Consider the following 16,968-nt stretch of genomic DNA (forward strand, 5'->3'; position numbering starts at 1 on the left):
TAAATATGTATGTGCAACATCACCCTATACGAACAGTCCCTGCCATTCGCGTATTGGGCTTCCGCATTCAGTAGAATGGCGGCAATTCGTAAACAATGCAACTACTACACCATCATGTCTATTAGACTGCTAGGCTCATCTCCTACATCGCCAATAAACAACATGGCATGAAAGAGGCCAATCTCATACTACTGGCGACCGCCTTCTCCATAAGCAGAATCCTTACCGTTGCTCCGTTTATGAAACTTACGCTCACCGACTAAACATAATGATCAGGCAGTGCTACAAGTGTTCACTTCAATTCCCTATGTCTACGCCTAATGCGAAACTCAATGACCTAGGACTTTACAGCGCCCAACCGGCGCTCCAAATTCTCACAAGTACACCTCTGTTACGTCGTCGCCGCGTTGAGATCGTCTGGACTCCGGGCCACTCGGGGCTCGTGGGGAACGAACACGCTCAAGACGCCGCCCGAGCTCTCGTCCACCGGGCGCGTTATCCAACAGAGCACCACCCCTCGCGACCTGACACGGCTGAGCGAGAGATGATGGTCTCCTCGTTTCGCCACAATAGGAGGAACAGAACAGTTATCTTTGGAGAAATCCTAATGTATTACCGCAAGGCCAGACCTAAATACCCACCACCAGACAATTGCCTTCGTAAGCAGCAGTCCACTACCTGGCGTCGATTACAGACACGCACTTACACCTGTCCGTCACTGTACAGCCGTATTTACCCCGCTGTTGACACGCCACAATGCAAAGCATGTGGTGCACCTAACACCGAGCTTGACCATATTGTATGGGCCTGCCCCGCAGCTACTCATTCGAATAAACACTGCATGAACCCTACATTCACAATCACCACGGCCGAGTAGTGGGAGGCTATGCTGCTCAGCACGTGCCCAGAGGACCAGCTCTGGGCTGTCCGGCTGGGCGAAGACGCCGCCAGGATTCAAGGCCTGGCCGCCACCAGATGAAGGGGGTTACAGAGAGGCCTGTCTTCCGGCCCCCCACCACCTTTGACCCCAGCAGGGACACTTCAATAAAGTTTCTTCTCTCTCTCTCACAGTTGCCTCCAAGCAGCCGTGATGCCACGTGACAGAGTAATACGGTTATGTCATGTCACTGAGCGGTACGGAGGCGAGTGGTCTCATGCGGCGGCTGGTCGCAACACAAGGCAGGATGCGTGCCCTCCGAGATTGCGTGCTGGCAGGGGGATCCCAATTGAAAATAAAGTGAAGTTCCATGGATAGTCTTTCTAGGAGGCGTTCATTCATTCATTCACAAAACTTTATCTGTGTCCTGAAGCCCGGTCTTTTCAGACCGAGGCGGGCCGCGTCCACGTCGGTACCGTTGGTTGTGTGTATAATGCACATGGCGCACCGCTTCTCTGCAAAATTTGTTTACATACTTCGGGCGCCGCAACGACACGTAGTCACTGGATACAATGGTAATTTAATAGGTTCGAGTTAACCAGTTACTACTGGTGCCTCACCTGGAAAGAAGAAATCTGCTTGACCGTTCGTTTTTTCTTCACGGGTGGCATCATCCTACCGTGCTCGTACCGTATACGACTCCCGCTTGGACTGTTTGGACCTCAGTACACAGCTTCCCTACATTGCCGCAAGGTTCTGTATGAATTGCTGTAATCACGAATACTATGCCATCAGCGAGAGGATGGCAAGTATTGTATTTACGTTTACCAAAAGGTATAAGATCAAGGTGGTATGAGCCTACGCACCTGCATTGAGCCATGATGAACATTTGGTTTAGTGTATCTACGAGGACTTTACTGGAAGAGCATACTGTATAAAGCAATCGGTGGTTTGCAATGAAGTATTCACGTAGTGTGTTTCGCTTCTGATAATCATACACATGGTCTGCAAATAAGGTAGAGTCTACCTAAGCACTTTTTCCGATATTTCAGATAAATGCCTATGCGTGATAACCTATCACTGGTGTCATCATGAAAGGAAGGGGCGCACGTTGCAGATTATTCAACATCATGCCAAGTAATGACACTTAACTTCTGAGGCCATCTCAAATATTGTACAAAATGTTGAAATCCAGAGGGATTTCAACATTTTCATCACTTTCTTTTTTTTGTCCGAAGGTGATGAAATGTTTTAAAGACATCACCATTACCCGTTCGGTAACAGCGACGTGCTTTTTGTTGGTATCATTTAAAAAACATAAATGAAAAGGTGAAATGCCAACCAGAAATTGTCATGACATGCATGACATGTATGTCATGCATGTCATGATTTACATTTTATGATCCTGCTGCTCTTAAGGTGGTTTCGTATTTCCGAACAAGATGAGTCAGCCCCGCAGCCGATTGTTGTGGTGCAACCTCGTGACCCAGGCCCATTCAATGGTACAAGTGTCGATGACTGGCTGGTTCTGTATGAGCGCATCAGCATCAGCAACCATTGGGATCCAACGCTTCTGTTGGCGAACATCAACTTCTACTTGCATGACACTGCAAAACTCTGGTACCAGACGCATCAAGAAAAGTTAACCAGCATCGGACGACAAGTGGCCGCAAAGAAAGAGCATGCGACTTGTGCCCAGACATCCACAAAGCGTACATCACGTACATCCTGGGCGTGTTCGCTTTGTGTCGCAAGGTCGACAAGCACATGCTTGAGAAGGACCAAGTTGGACACATCCTGAAAGGAATTACTGATGACGCCTTCAATTTCCTGCTGTGCAAGGACTGCTCAACGGTGGAGTCAGTCATTGAAGCATGTAGTCACTTCGAGCAGGCGAAAAGTGCATCGTTCCCCGATTTGACCACCTTCCCAACATGGTGGCTACATCCTCCTGCGATGATCTCCAAAATTTGCCCACACTTAATCAACCACTAGCGTGGGAAAATCTCACCAGAATAGTACGTCGAGAACTCAAGGCTATGGCATCCGCTATGTCTAGCGTCAGTGCTCCAAGACACAACCTCCCTGCTGCTTCAATGATACAGGTCGTGGTTCACCCAGAGATTGCGAATATGAGCATTTCTCCACCTCATCAAATTGCCCCTGCTTGGCTTCTCCAGTCGTTGCGAATGCCACTCCAAATCTCACCTTCACGCCACGATGAAACCCAGCCGAATGGCGCACTCATGATGATCCGCCCACATGTTTCACGTGCCATCGGATAGGAGACATCGCTCGCCATCTCCACAGCTGTTGGACCTCATCACCTCGACCAAGCTTCTAAGATTGGGGACTCCACCCCAAACGTGCGCCCTATGGCCCGTCCTACTGTGCTTAGACAAGTGCAGAGCATATACCAGAACATCGGACCAGCCGCTCGCCATAGCTTCTGCTTCCTCAGTCCCACTCACCCCAACCTCACCGTTCTCAATCTCCCTACGACCATCGCTCCGAAAGCTAGCCTGGAACTGCTCTCATTGATACCGGTGCACAAATATCTGTGGTGAGCTCAGACCTCAACCACAGCCTACAACAAGTTCTGGCGCCTGTGGTTGCGCCTACCATTCGTACAGCGGATGGGAGTACTCCTGTTGTGCTTGGAATATGCACTGTGCAATTAACGACCTCACCCTAGGACTCGACTTCCTGACCTCGCACGCTGCGCTCATTGACTGTTCTGAAGGTCTTCTTCGGCTCTAACTCCCATCCTTCTCAGAGACCGTCTCTACCAGCCAACCTCGTGTACGCTCTGTTGGTTTCCTCCGACTTTCACCACAAGCCGCAGTCCAAGTACAGCTCTCGCCATCCCATGCAGTACCCGAGGGTGACTATGTTTCGGCCCCAATTTCTGACGTGGCCATGATGCGTAATGTCGCGCTCCCCAACATGGTGGTTATCGTTAAGGACAACCGAACTTCATTTCCCATCCTCAATTTTGGCTTCTCAGCGCAAGCTATTCTTCACGGCATGTCATTTGCGCCACTGGTCAACCACACTGTTTCCGCCCTAACCACTGATTCGCCACCGAATGTTTCATCCACGACATTCTTGTCACGTTCCTGTTCCGAAATTTTCACGCCAATTACATCCGACAAGCTCACCTCTGAACAAGTCTCTGCTCTCCACTGCTTCATCGCCTCTTATCAGGACATCTTTGACTTCAGCGCCCGTAATTTGGGCCAGACAGCCGTCTGCCAAACATGGCATGCATACATGGATGTCATGTAAGTCATGAGCCATGACTACACGCCACGCTCATGGTGCGATTGCGGTCGTGTCATGAGCTTCGCATACACTAAATTTTGCATTACGGGACCTAAATGCATGACGAAGCTATATAGGCCCCCGGCAATGCAGTTTAAGAGATATGATGGTAGCGCCAGAACAAACAGTCTAGCGTAGGCGCAGCAAAACCGAGTCTTCCAATGTGTAGCCTAGCGAGTAGACGCAGCAAAATCGAACTTGCACGTGCGTATCATTTTTTTAGTTGTGAGCAAGGGAGTCACGGCTGATTATGTAAGCGCCCAGGAAGCGTTCTTTAAAAACGTGCCAAAAAGGGCACTGACACTTCAGCGTGTCACTGTGTTCAGCGAGCAGTCTATTTTCCTAATATCCTCGGCGGTCGGTACCAACAATGCTGAGGCGGCCCAAAGAGCTTCGTCGCGCCCTCTGGTCCATTGTCTGGTACCTATATATGACTACTGCAAACATGATAGTCATGAGATGCGTGTCATGTTAGAACATGACTACATGCCACACTCATGATGCACTCGCGGCCTTTTCACTAGCTTCACATATACCAAATTGACCAAATTCACATCTTACCTGCCAGGATAACTTCAAGGACGTTGATGACGCTGCATAAGCTTGTACATTCTGTGGTGGACCTTCGGGCGCTTAAATAATGAAACAATAAACAATTTTTGGACTCTAGCATAGAAACCTCTAAACGCGAGCACCGTTCGACACTTCTAAAAGAGCAAATCCAGCAAGCGTTGTGAAAACAATTCGTGCCAATTTGGGCGCTTTTATGTCACCGCAGATTTCGTAGATGTTTCCATTACGAAAGGTGAAGTGGGGTTTATTGAAAAACTAAATTGTTAAGTAAATGAACTATGTGCAATTTCAACTATATATGCTATAAAATATTGTGACCAAAAAAGTCAGAGTGGCTAAAATAGGATTTGAAACCTACTGCATGAAATTGAAAGATGTTTTGTTACTAGTGTCTTTTTTATTGTCCCTTGAACAGTGTATGACAATCAAGAGCTTTTGCAGTTTGTTGTCTTTGGGTTAAATCCCATAGTTTTCATGAATACTAGTAGCTTGATTAGCTTTTTTTATTTTATTTAATATGTGTACACATCCGTGTGTATGTGTACACATACATGTTCTGTTATGAAGAAATGGAGGATTGAAGTCTGCCGCATGTTTTCGTTTGGTTACCTACTTGGTGCGTATTGTTCGTTTACATTATGTCATCTGAAGTCTTCATACAATTACGAAGGTATGTGACTGGTTAAAACACAATAATCAAGAGATGCGTGTCGTGTAACGACATTACTATTGTTATGCCTGCGAGTCCACAGCGAACGGCCGTGCCTCTGAAAAAGGCAATCTGTGTCAAGGCCAGTCCGCCTGACGCGATCAACAACTCAACGGCGCCTCTCTGGCGTGCACGTGCAGTGAGTCAGCCTCGGCAAGCGACCCGTCGAGTAAACAACTGGCGTCTTCATGTCTGGGGGTCTGACGCGGCCCAGCGGCGACCCCATTGGAGGAGTCTGCCCTGACGACCAGCGGCGCTTCTGATTGGACATTTTGGTTGGACCCGGTGCAAATAAAAGAAGCCCTGCGGCGCGTCGCGATCGGCGGTCCTAGGTGAAAGCTGACATGTGTGTCAGAGCGGACCCGTTTGAGAGCAGACCTATGTGTTAGAGAGGAGAGCTCGGCTCTTCGAGTCTCTGTCGGCCCCAGTGCCGAATTTGTAACGCCTCTGTATATATGCTGTACATTAACCTTGTTTAACTCACCGTCGTCTCGTTCGCTCGTCTATCAGCTCTGCGCAGAAGCAGTCGCGAGCTGAAAAAACTACGCTACCAAACGGCTGGTGACCTTCCCTGCGGAGTTCGAAGCAGTGGCGCCTTCGGGACCGTGTTGGCGTCGCCGTCTTTCGAAACAGTGGTTACAGCAGTGAGATTTCGAGGCGCCCTTCGTAACGTCGTCGGAGGTGCGCGTCGCAACACTATATACCACGTTCACAATGCGTTCGTGGCCGTGGTGTAACGTGACGTGAATAGACGGCGAAGGCAAATGACGCGTTCTAACAAGAGAATCATGACAAGGAAGTCGTGTACGGCATATTTTACGTCCGCCTCGTAACATTGTGCTGATTTTAGTGTGGCCTATCAACCTTCTTGATTCGTGATCGATTACGACTGTACGTGGGATCTGCCGATTTTTTTTTCATTCAAGAAACTTGCTAGTAGACGCTTCGAGCGTCTGTTTTGCGAGACGCCGCGTTGGGGAATGCCTGGAGGAGAGCGGAGAGCGAGTGTAGGTTAGCAGACGCTGTCTGCGTCGGCATTGCCAGGCAAGAGAGGGGGAGCGTAGGAGGGGAGCGAGCGCTAGCAGGTGGTAGGAAAGAAGTGAAAAGAGTAACGAGCCACTGCTGTAGAGAAGAAAGTGGGAGAGCCGCTCATGCGTAGTGTGAATGCAGACAGGTATTAACGCGTGACATACCTGCGAGCATAAAGTTTCCTAAAAATAACTAAAGGGGACTCTGGTGCACCGATCGTTCAGCGACCATGGGAATGATGGGTAGTAATCGGTTTCGCCTAGTCTTCGTACTTTCGGGTGGTGAATCGAACTTGTGGCATCGTTTATTTCTGTGTTTCGGTTTTGTTTCGAAGGAAAGAACGAACCATTTTGAACTTCTTGACCCGATTTGAAATGGTAAGGCTAAAATATTAAGGCGGGGAAGCACCGCCACTGAGCATTTGCTTATTTTTGTTTCGTGAGAAAATAACTTCAAGTCACACGAATAAACACAGAGCCAGAAGTACGAAAATTAAACAAATGTGTGTATTACCCGTCATACCCACGCTGGCTGAAGTGCTGCGCGTTGCAGCTCCCATAGGCACTAGTACCAGAGTTCCCTCTAGTGTATATCTAGAAACTATATGGGAGCTCACAAAAACTTTAGATCTAGACTACTTGACTAGCCCTCTTAGTCCAAAGAAGCCGACTTCTTGACCGGCCCTCCTAGAGGGCCGGTCAAGAAGTCAGCTTTTTTGGACAGCCTTCAGAAATTGCACTGAGGCTGCCCAAGGACAGCCTCAGTGGTTGGCGTCTAAAACTGGCCGTTCGAGATGCCAAACATTAGCCAAGGTGTTTCGCTGCCACTTTAGTGGAAGGTGTATCTGTCATCGCGTATTGATGCAAGCGCTAATATGATAAAATATACCGAATCATGAAAGTTCCAATCTTCAAGAAACCTTAATTGCTGCGGTGTAAGCTGCATTTCGGCATACGTGCATGACATATACGCGTCGTCAGGTATCCCTCTGAGGATCTTGTATACAGAATCGAAACATTCAGGCGATACTTGATACAGTAGATGGGCGTGTCGTGTTGTTCTGGTAAGTCGGTGAAAGGCGATTTCTTGCGATGTACAGTACAATGTGTGCGACCTTAGTGTTAGCGTACTAGCAGTTAGCTCATCGCAGCGAACACTGCATGAGAAGTGAGAAAACTTCTTATCAAAACCTGTGATGGTTGCATTTTCCTTGTGATGTGGGGATTTTCGTGCTGTCAACTGTGATAGCTTTCTCCCGCGAGCCTGCTCGTAAAGGGCACAGCTCTGTGTCACGCAAACTCAAAACATACCTTTTGTGGCATTCTTTCAGATACAAGCTGACTTGACAGAGTTTACGACGAAAAGTACTGAGAAGAAAAGTGTCGCCCCTTACGTTAAGTACTTCAAGAATGCGAGAGGACCACTCGCCGATGTGAGAAAACTTCTTATCAAAAGCTGTGATGGTAGCATTTTTCTTGTGATTTGGGAATTTTCGTTCTGTCGATTGTGATAGCTTTCTCCCGCGAGCCTGCTCGTAAAGGGCACAGCTCTGTGCCACGCAAACTCAAAACATTCTTTTTGTTCTATTCTTTTCACAGGTGCTTTTATTCAATCTTCTGTAGTTATTTTTGAAGGTAGTGCAACCAGACTTGCACTTTAAACTTTATTTTCGCTCGACGTTAGCACGTTTGGTAACCATTGCTGCGTTAACTGATTTCGATAATGTGAGCGATGCAAGGGAAAGCAACCGTGCATGCAATATTAAGCGCGAATTTCTTGGTACCTTTCACTGTCATACCTATATTTAAAAAGTTATATTGCACAGCGTGCCACTATACTGGGTTTTGAAAGGTAAGCTTCATGGTTCTCATAAAACTCATCACAGAGAAGAACATGGGAACCGCCTTTTCAGATGTATCTATGGGAACACAGTGAGAAGATATATAGGGCTGTCAGTGGCTGAATTACCGAATAGTAATAGTAGTAATAATACTATTATTATTAATATTATTATTATTATTATTATTATTATTATTATTATTATTATTATTATTATTATTATTATTATTATTATTATTATTATTATTATTATTATTATTATTATTATTATTATTATCAGCTTTAAGTTAAGCTCTTTAGAGCTAAGCTTTAAGAATTAATTGATTGATATGTGGGGTTTAACGTCCCAAAATTACCATATGATTATGAGAGACGCCGTAGTGGAGGGCTCCGGAAATTTCGACCACATGGGGTTCTTTAACGTGCACCCAAATCTGAGCACACGGGCCTACAACATTTCCGCCTCCATCGGAAATGCAGCCGCCGCAGCCGGGATTTGAACCCGCGACCTGCGGTTCAGCAGCCGAGTACCTTAGCCATTAGACCACCGCGGCGGGGCGCTTTAAGAATTAACTTTTCACTGAAAAGTTGGAGGCTCTCGGGTTTCTACACAGTAACACTTGAAAAAGTTCTACCGTGTCTGCACTCTGAGTTATCCCGCGGCAAATTTAATTGTGCTTAGCGAGACTATGGATGCAATACAGTTGGTACTGGCACAATGCTCCTCCTCGATGGGCTGCAGCAGTTGTGTGCGTTGTTTTATCTGACAACGAATCGAAGGCACTGGCAAAGATGATAACGGCTGCCCTTTTACTAACGGTGGTGATAGCAAGCTATGACGGTTCCTCACATTGGGGAGGAACATTGCGCCCATCATCACCGCCTCGCATGCGTAAATATGCAAACCACAATTAAACTTTTTCGTGGGATTTCTTTGCCGTGGAACATAAACACGCTGGAATTCTTCCAACTGTGATTCTGTAGAAACGCGACTGAGTCCAACTTTTCAATAGTATGCCCACTTAGTGCAGTCACTAAAAAGTTAGTTATTATATCTTAGTTCATTGTGTCACTGACAGCCATATTGTCTTACACTGTGTCCCCCTAAATATGTAAGTTATTTCCAAGGGTGGCTTTTATGTTTTTTCCAGCACTAAATTTCAGCATGAAGCTTAACTTTGAACGCCAGGTATATGATTGAGGCACTCCGTAGTGGAGTACGCCGGGACGGACTCGCTCGCTGGATTCCGTGCTGACCGGTTGTGCCCTCGCAATCTCCGACGACAGTGCAGCTCTGGCCGACTGGGTCGGTCCTACGCCACCTCCTTACACCGGTCTCCGACGACGACAGCGTATCTCTGGCTGACTGAATTAGCCCTACGCCATCTCCCGTTGCCGACAAGAGCTCTCGCCAGTGGTGCCCCGTCCTCGGACTCCTGTGACTCCTGTGTTCATCTTTCCTATCATCTCTTTACTTCCGTTGCTGCCTGTCCCTGCGCCTCTCTCTCTCTATATATATATATATATATACCTTTTTACCCTATCCTTTCAATCTCTCCTTACCCCCATCCCTTGTGAGGTAATGTTGAGGTGTTGCACCAGATGCAGACAGTTACGGGGCTCACTTTTCTCTTCTTTTCCCTTTTATAACCACATGAGAAAGTACGCCGGAAATGTCTGCCACATAGCTTCAACTCTATTCAAATGTACAAGCGTCTGGCATCTTGCCTTCCTTTAAATGTGACCGCCGCAACCCCGATTGAACCCGCGGTTCTCGAATCGGCAGCCGAGTGAGACGATGCAGAAGAGGAAAAAGATGATGATAAAGAAAGCGCGTGCAGGTTTTGATGTCGTTAGAGTCAGTTCAGACCTGCGGGTCATAAAACCACAGCCACATTTGCAAATGAATCTGTTACATGCATTGCAATGCAACACAACTACTCAGCCATTTATATGTTTTGTTCTTTATTACAGTGGGGTGGAAACCTAACGACGCTGACGTATTTCTACCTAAACGACACGGACGCTCAAGTGGCAGCATACTTCGTACGTATAGTTCTATTTCTTATGGTTCCTTTTGATTTCACAAGCCACATATAACGAGAAGTTTGAGAATTCCCCAAAAAAGGCACTATTCGTTGTTTCAGTGTAATCCGCTTCTTGTTCCGCAAGTCTATCGGCGGTCCGTTACCGGCCGCGTTGCAGAAATCACGTCCCTTTCACTCAAAGGTGACAAACTCGGGCGCACATGTGCATGTGGACCAGCAATGTCGTCTGTTTTGACGGTGAACACATTTCAGATCTTGAGCACCAAACAAAACAGAAGTTAGGTAAATATGTGAGGTTTAACGTCCCAAAACCACCATATGATTACGAGAGAAGCCGTAGTGGAGGACTCCGCAAAATTTCGACCACCTGGGGTTGTTGAACGTGCACCCAAATCTGAGCACACGAGCCTACAACATGCCCTCCTCCATCGGAAATGCAGCCGCCGCAGCCGGGATCCGATCCCACGATCAGCGGGTCAGCAGCCGGGTACCCTAGCCCTTAGACCACAGCGGCGGGGCAATACAGGGGCCAAATTCACAAAGCTTTCTCTTGGCTACGCATTTTCTTAGCCAAGAGTTCTCTTATCTGGAGAGCGGGTACAAATTTACTTTATTCGGCACTTAGGGGGGCGAGGAGGACACACAATAGTTGATGAAACGACAAAGAAAGAAAGAAGTGTGTGCCGATAATATCAAGGTAGCACGCAAAGCGCCTAGCATCGAAAGTATGCGATGATAGCCAATGATTTGCTGTGTCTAAGTTTCAGTTCCACGAGTGTCTGCTACAGCGCTTACGGGATGCCACGTACATTGTAATAGACGTTTTGGTGAGATCTGCAAAGCCAAGCAGTCGCCTTTCATCAACGACTGTAGCTAAAAAGAAATTCCTCGATGGCCTTAAGCCATCGAGCAATCCATGCACTATCTCACCAAGTACAAGTAAACAATACTCCAGGTGCACCACATCAATAAAACCACGCATAAATCGATGCATGCAATGTTTAAAAATGTGCCTCAAATGTCTTCCCCTGTTTAACGAGATCAGTTACCTTACATTTTAATGAAGCTGCGCTTCTATTCAACTAATCCGGTGTAATCAAGCACGGTATAGTGGTGAACCTAAGGGTGTTTTGTACCTGGACGTAAAAGGCTGCCTTTCTTACAATATTCTTATTACAAGACACAGGAGCGACTTTTGTGCCTGTGGAAGAATAGTGCAAAAATAGAGAACAGCAGTGATCAAATGAAATTGTGACCTTTCGCTGGTTCCATACACCACAGAATTTTTATAAAGCCGGAATGCGAGAACATGCATACGCTTACTCTTAAATATGTGTCTACATAAAACGAGGGAGACTAATCGGGAGGTGTTTCAGTGCTAATGCTTTTCACAATAAATGGTAAAAATATTTCGTCCAACGTTGTTTGGATGAGCAAACAAAGCAAGGGACGTGTATGCGAGTCTTGAAGTAGAGAGACGTTATCACGCGCGCAAAAAGGACGAAAAAAAAAAGAGAGAGAGACTCGTTTTGTCTCCGTGAAAGCTTGAAATCGATAGATAATAGACAATTTTATCGCCCAGCAGGCGTCAGGGAAAGTTTCCGCAAAGCAGCGTCGGATGCTTTGCGAGCATAAAAAAGTAGAGTACGCGTTTTAAAGGAGCGAAAGCCACACAGAAAGCGAGATGATGTGTGACTGTCTTTAGATGTGAGAATAAATGCTAATTAGGAGAGTTGTGAATTGATCAGCCAAATCTTCCTTATATATTTATAACGGAAACAAACTGAGTATTTATCTAGTGAAAGTGACACGTGACAGTGAATTCATAATAGTTGATTAGCGTTGTCACAGGCTGATATATATTTTTTAATTTTTCATTTATATTTGGCAAACTATCAGAAGGTAGCGTACGTTAGAGCTGCCTATCCCAACATCATGACAGTAATGTACAAGATAACTAGTGCACGGTTATACAGCCACACGTGGCGGTTTCTATCTTCTAGTAACCTTGGAAAAACGCATTCTAACTATTTTTACTATGACCAAGATTCACTGGACATTTTTGCATTTGGTGTCATTCGAAGCATTGACAATATATCAGCAATAACGTGAATGCAAGCACTGCTGCAGTGGACAAGTGGTTACAGCGCTCAGCTACTACCTAGGAGGTACTGGGTTCGATTCGCAGTGTCACCGAGCACTTCTTTTTTTAAGAGGTTCCCCGGCCTGAGATTATGCGTGGCGGTGGGTACTAATTTTTTGAGAAGGTGGCTTTCACGCTTTCTTCTTGCACTCCTCTTTTTGACCCAAAAGCGCTGTGCAGTGCTCCTTCGTAAATTACATAACTCAGGGTTCATAATTCAGGGTCTTGAAGACACAAAGCACTTGTGAATTATGAGTGTGTTGCTTGCATCTGTTATTCCAAACGAACAAAACATTTCAAAAATGCACTTCATCAGGGGAAATAATCATACGCGAAAAACACAATGGGCTCCTACAGGAGACACCAACACTCACCATTATTGTTGATATCAGTGTCTAGCCGGATGGATATGCGGTGTCCTGCACAGAACTCCAAAGGAGCGCTCCATGACTTGGCTTGCATGTGTGCTGGCTGCATCGCACTGCTGCTGAAGTATATAGGCTAGCCACAGAAAGAGAAATGAGGAGCCATGGCTTTGAAACACACTGAACGTCACCTTTAGAGATCAACAATGCATATTAGGTCAGGTTCAATTTGTAGAAAAAAATATATCACTATGCGATCTTGGTGAACACGTTCGGCTGAAACACATGCCAGAACAATGAGAGAGAAAAATATACATCAAGTAATAGATGCAGTTACTGGCCCTATGTCGTCTGAGGCTTGTTCAACAGGGCTTTCTCCTTGCAAGTTGTGAACAGCCAGGCGATTTTCACCCACTTTCCATTTCCTTCCAGAGCACTTGATCCAAAGAGTGAGTCACAAGCTCGAGAGCTCAATAAGGAATCAAAGTATTTGTGCTCGTTCAAAAGAACGAGCTTTGGTGCCTCAGATGATTGGAGTTTCATTCATAAGCTGCAGGCTTTCAACTTTCAACATTCTCAATTATCTCGCAATTTAGTTCTATAAATGTTCAATAAGCATTATGTGTGAGAATAATGCAGGTATCCACTGCAAGCAACCATGCTTGGTTTTCGATTTGTGCACAGTAAGTGGTGTTCACTTAATTGTATTTATTAAAGAAAAACTAACCTTGCAGCCAGCCGTTAGGCAGTTTTGTACCCTCGAAGCTCCCAAGCAGATCGCAGTCCTTCCATATGAGGCTGCCATGCATGCTTCTAGGCCACATCCAGGTCCACTGAATAATAACAGTCCCAGCAGTGAGATAGATTTGCACAGTTAGGGAGCAAGTGTCCTTCCCATTTTCGTACAGGTGCTCCAAGTCATAATGAGGATTGATGTGCGAGTGTGTGCAACCGATGAATCACAGGACCTTTTCAAACTAATCTTTGCGATCTGTGAAGCGCCAAAAACGAGGTATTTAAAAACAATCATTAAAAGCATTGACCTCAAATGCTTATTTGACAAAGCCATCACTTCGTCAAAGTGACCAAATCTGCTATCATCACTTTGAAACAAACTGAAGCCTCACGTAAAATTTACGTACCGCAATATATATGTCCTAGTGAAGTATAGCGCTACCACAGCGGTAATCGTCTATAGAACTAATTTTTTTCAAAATAACGTAAATTCCTCAATTGCAACCTGGCTTCTGGAAAATAAATTCACATTAACTTTCCAACTATAAAACGTAGTAAATCGACAGGCCCATCCTAATAATCAAACGAGAGCTCACTTATATTAAATCACAAAAAACTTCTGATGTATTCGCCCGCCTCTCCATAATACATGTATGTAGACAACAGTAGTAGTAAAAGTTTCATGCTTGAACTTAACATAGGGAAGTATTAAATCGGCGTGAAGAGCAACAAATTTAGTTCTGCACGGTCAACTCACCGATGGCAGCATTTAGTTGCCGTCAGTGTCATGAGGAACCAAGTGTGCTTGCTCTAGGGCGAACAGGCAAAGGACATCTGCAGACTGGAAGCTGCCGATGACAGCAATGAAGGGCTGGCCAGGTGTGCACGTTCATTGATATAGTGTAAGAACTGACCATGATCTGCTATCGTCAAGGCTATCATCATCATCATCATCATCATCATCATCATCAGCCTTACTACGTCCACTGCAGGACAAAGGCCTCTCCCATGTTTCGCCAGTTAACCCGGTCCTGTGCTTGCTGCTGCCAATTTATACCCGCAAACTTCTTAATCTCATCTGCCTACCTAACCTTCTGTCTCCCCCTAACCCGCTTCCCTTCTCTGGGAATCCAGTCAGTTACCCTTAATGACCAGCGGTTATCCTGTCTACGCGCTACATGCCCTGCCCATGTCCATTTCTTCTTCTTGATTTCAGCTATGATATCCTTAACCCCCGTTTGTTCCCTAATCCACTCTGCTCTCTTCTTGTCTTTTAAGGTTACACCTACCATTTTTCTTTCCATTGCTCGCTGCGTCGTCCTCAATTTAAGCTGAACCCTCTTTGTAAGTCTCCAGGTTTCTGCTCCGTCAAGGCTATAGGGCCGTGCAAAACGATGACCAGACGAACTCGGAAACCTGTAGTTAGCCGGTACTGGCCCATACCTTCATCCAAAGGAAGGCACTGGTAAAATCTTCGCTCTTTCTGGAAGACGGAGGGAAGCTTGACGTTCACGGTCTCTCACTTCCACATAGAACTCTCAAGTTCCTACCGCAGAACAGTCTAGGCGCGTTGCCAAAGTTACACGATCCCCAATAGAATGTAGCATCTCGAAGCTTCGGTTCATCACATCAGAGCGCTAGGATTATGGTTATCACAAAAAGGAGAGGTGACAAGTTAAAAAACAAAAGCGCCAAGCTCCACCACCACAACTTCGCAGGGCGATACAGTTATCAAGGCTGTCTTTCAATTATCGGTTACACGAGCACACCTTCTTCACAAGTCTTGGAAATTCAACACAGCACCACTGTTCACAACGAACATCATTTCACTCCCGAACACTAGATTGCTCACAAGAAAAAAGAAGCGTACGGGCTAACCAGTGGCGGACCAAGAACCGAACGCAGCGCGTAGTTCATACATTTCCGTACGTACTTGGCGTCACTTGTGTAAAGTTCCAAAACGCTGTCAATACGAAATGTCGCACAGCACCCAACTGAGAGACTGAAAAGTCAAGCGAACGAACTGTTACCGGCACACAAACACACATTGCAGGCTTCTCGAGTGCTGGTTGCCGTCAATACACCGGCGCCGATCCCCGCTTGCTAACCGCACCGACGCACAGGCTTCGCGGCGCTTCCCTCTACACCATTGCACTGCTGCAGTTTTCCACACTGCTTACACGCACCGAAAGAGCAGCCGTAATCACAACGCATCTGGTCAAACGCCGAAGTAACTCATGCGAGAAGCGTTTGCTAAAATTCGCACCGATCGATATGCTGTTTACGACGCCGTGTTGTTTTCGACAGCTGGGCAGCACGTAAGAGAGCTCTTAGAAAGTACTTGCACATTTTTCACGGCGTGACAAAATTTGCTCTTATGTGCGAGGGGGGGTGATATGACGAACACGACAGGCGTGCCAGTTGAAAGAGTGTTTTGGCAACGTCATGGAGTGGGCTGATGTTGAAGGCATTGCTTCACAACCAATCACAAGCTGTGCGTGTCGGCCAAGCCGTCGTCTGCTCGCGTTTGTCGGCTGCTTCGATAAGAGCATGCGACGGGGAATTCGCCTTCGCAACGCAATTATTCCCACGTGAAGTGGTTGCTTCGTCCACAAAATACATGTCAGCGGCTCGCTCTACCTTTGAATGATGTTCGTGTGCCAAGTTAAACGGCTGGTAATTGTCGCAGGGACGAACTCAGCCAAGGTTTGCTTCAGAATTGTGAGGTGCCACTTCCGCACACTTCCGGTGTCATTTAAAGTGACTAGGGTCATTTTATTCCGACTGCTTGCCATGTTATCACGGTCCATATCGATTTCTGAACAGTGAAGGTGAAAATGCTTGATTTGTTTGCAGTTCCATGCGTAATCACGCACACCCCTAATACGCTTCGGTTTACAATGTACGCGCCGTTCCAGATTGTTCCAAAGTGTATCGACAGCTGTATTTCAGAAATCGCACCCATTGGACAGTTTGTGCCAATCGAAATACACTAGAGCAGAAGCTTTATGAACCACTTACTAAAAAGTTCCTCTCATTTTTATTTCCAATAGCGTGCAAGGAATTTGCTCCCATTAACCTCTTTGGTGGTAATTTCCACCAATGAGGCAACGATCTCGAGTCGTACTTATAATTGAATGAGATGGACGTAACACAACAACATTACAAATAAGGTTGATCCTATGCCGTGTCGCGTTCGAATGCACTGACCATTCACGTAGCACATTGGTTTTCATCCAACCACAAATCTTTACATGCATAATTTTACGCCATTGACGCCTAATAAGATTCTTCGATTACTGCGACTTGGAACCTATTGGACGACG

General features: G+C 46.2%; 2 protein-coding genes across 3 annotated transcripts in view; one reads left to right on the forward strand and one right to left on the reverse strand.

Moving 5' to 3' along the window:
• The window catches only part of LOC119182473 (E3 ubiquitin-protein ligase MARCHF3-like), a 145,818-nt gene extending 131,926 nt beyond the window's left edge, over positions 1–13,892 (reverse strand). The window contains exons 1-2 of the mRNA XM_075890102.1: positions 13,635–13,892; positions 12,917–13,043 (exon numbers count right to left, since the gene is read on the reverse strand). Coding sequence (XP_075746217.1) covers positions 12,917–13,043; positions 13,635–13,712 — 205 coding nt within the window. The 5' untranslated portion in view covers positions 13,713–13,892. The remainder of the gene's footprint in view (positions 1–12,916; positions 13,044–13,634) is intronic.
• The window catches only part of LOC119159977 (uncharacterized), a 155,656-nt gene that overhangs the window by 101,835 nt on the left and 36,853 nt on the right, over positions 1–16,968 (forward strand). For both annotated transcript variants that reach the window (XM_075890099.1, XM_075890100.1), the window contains 2 exons: positions 7,843–7,944; positions 10,326–10,397. In XM_075890099.1, the coding sequence (XP_075746214.1) occupies positions 7,843–7,944; positions 10,326–10,397 (174 nt within the window). The remainder of the gene's footprint in view (positions 1–7,842; positions 7,945–10,325; positions 10,398–16,968) is intronic.

The sequence above is a fragment of the Rhipicephalus microplus genome, chromosome 3 (assembly GCF_043290135.1).
Source record: "Rhipicephalus microplus isolate Deutch F79 chromosome 3, USDA_Rmic, whole genome shotgun sequence".
Taxonomy (NCBI): domain Eukaryota; kingdom Metazoa; phylum Arthropoda; class Arachnida; order Ixodida; family Ixodidae; genus Rhipicephalus; species Rhipicephalus microplus.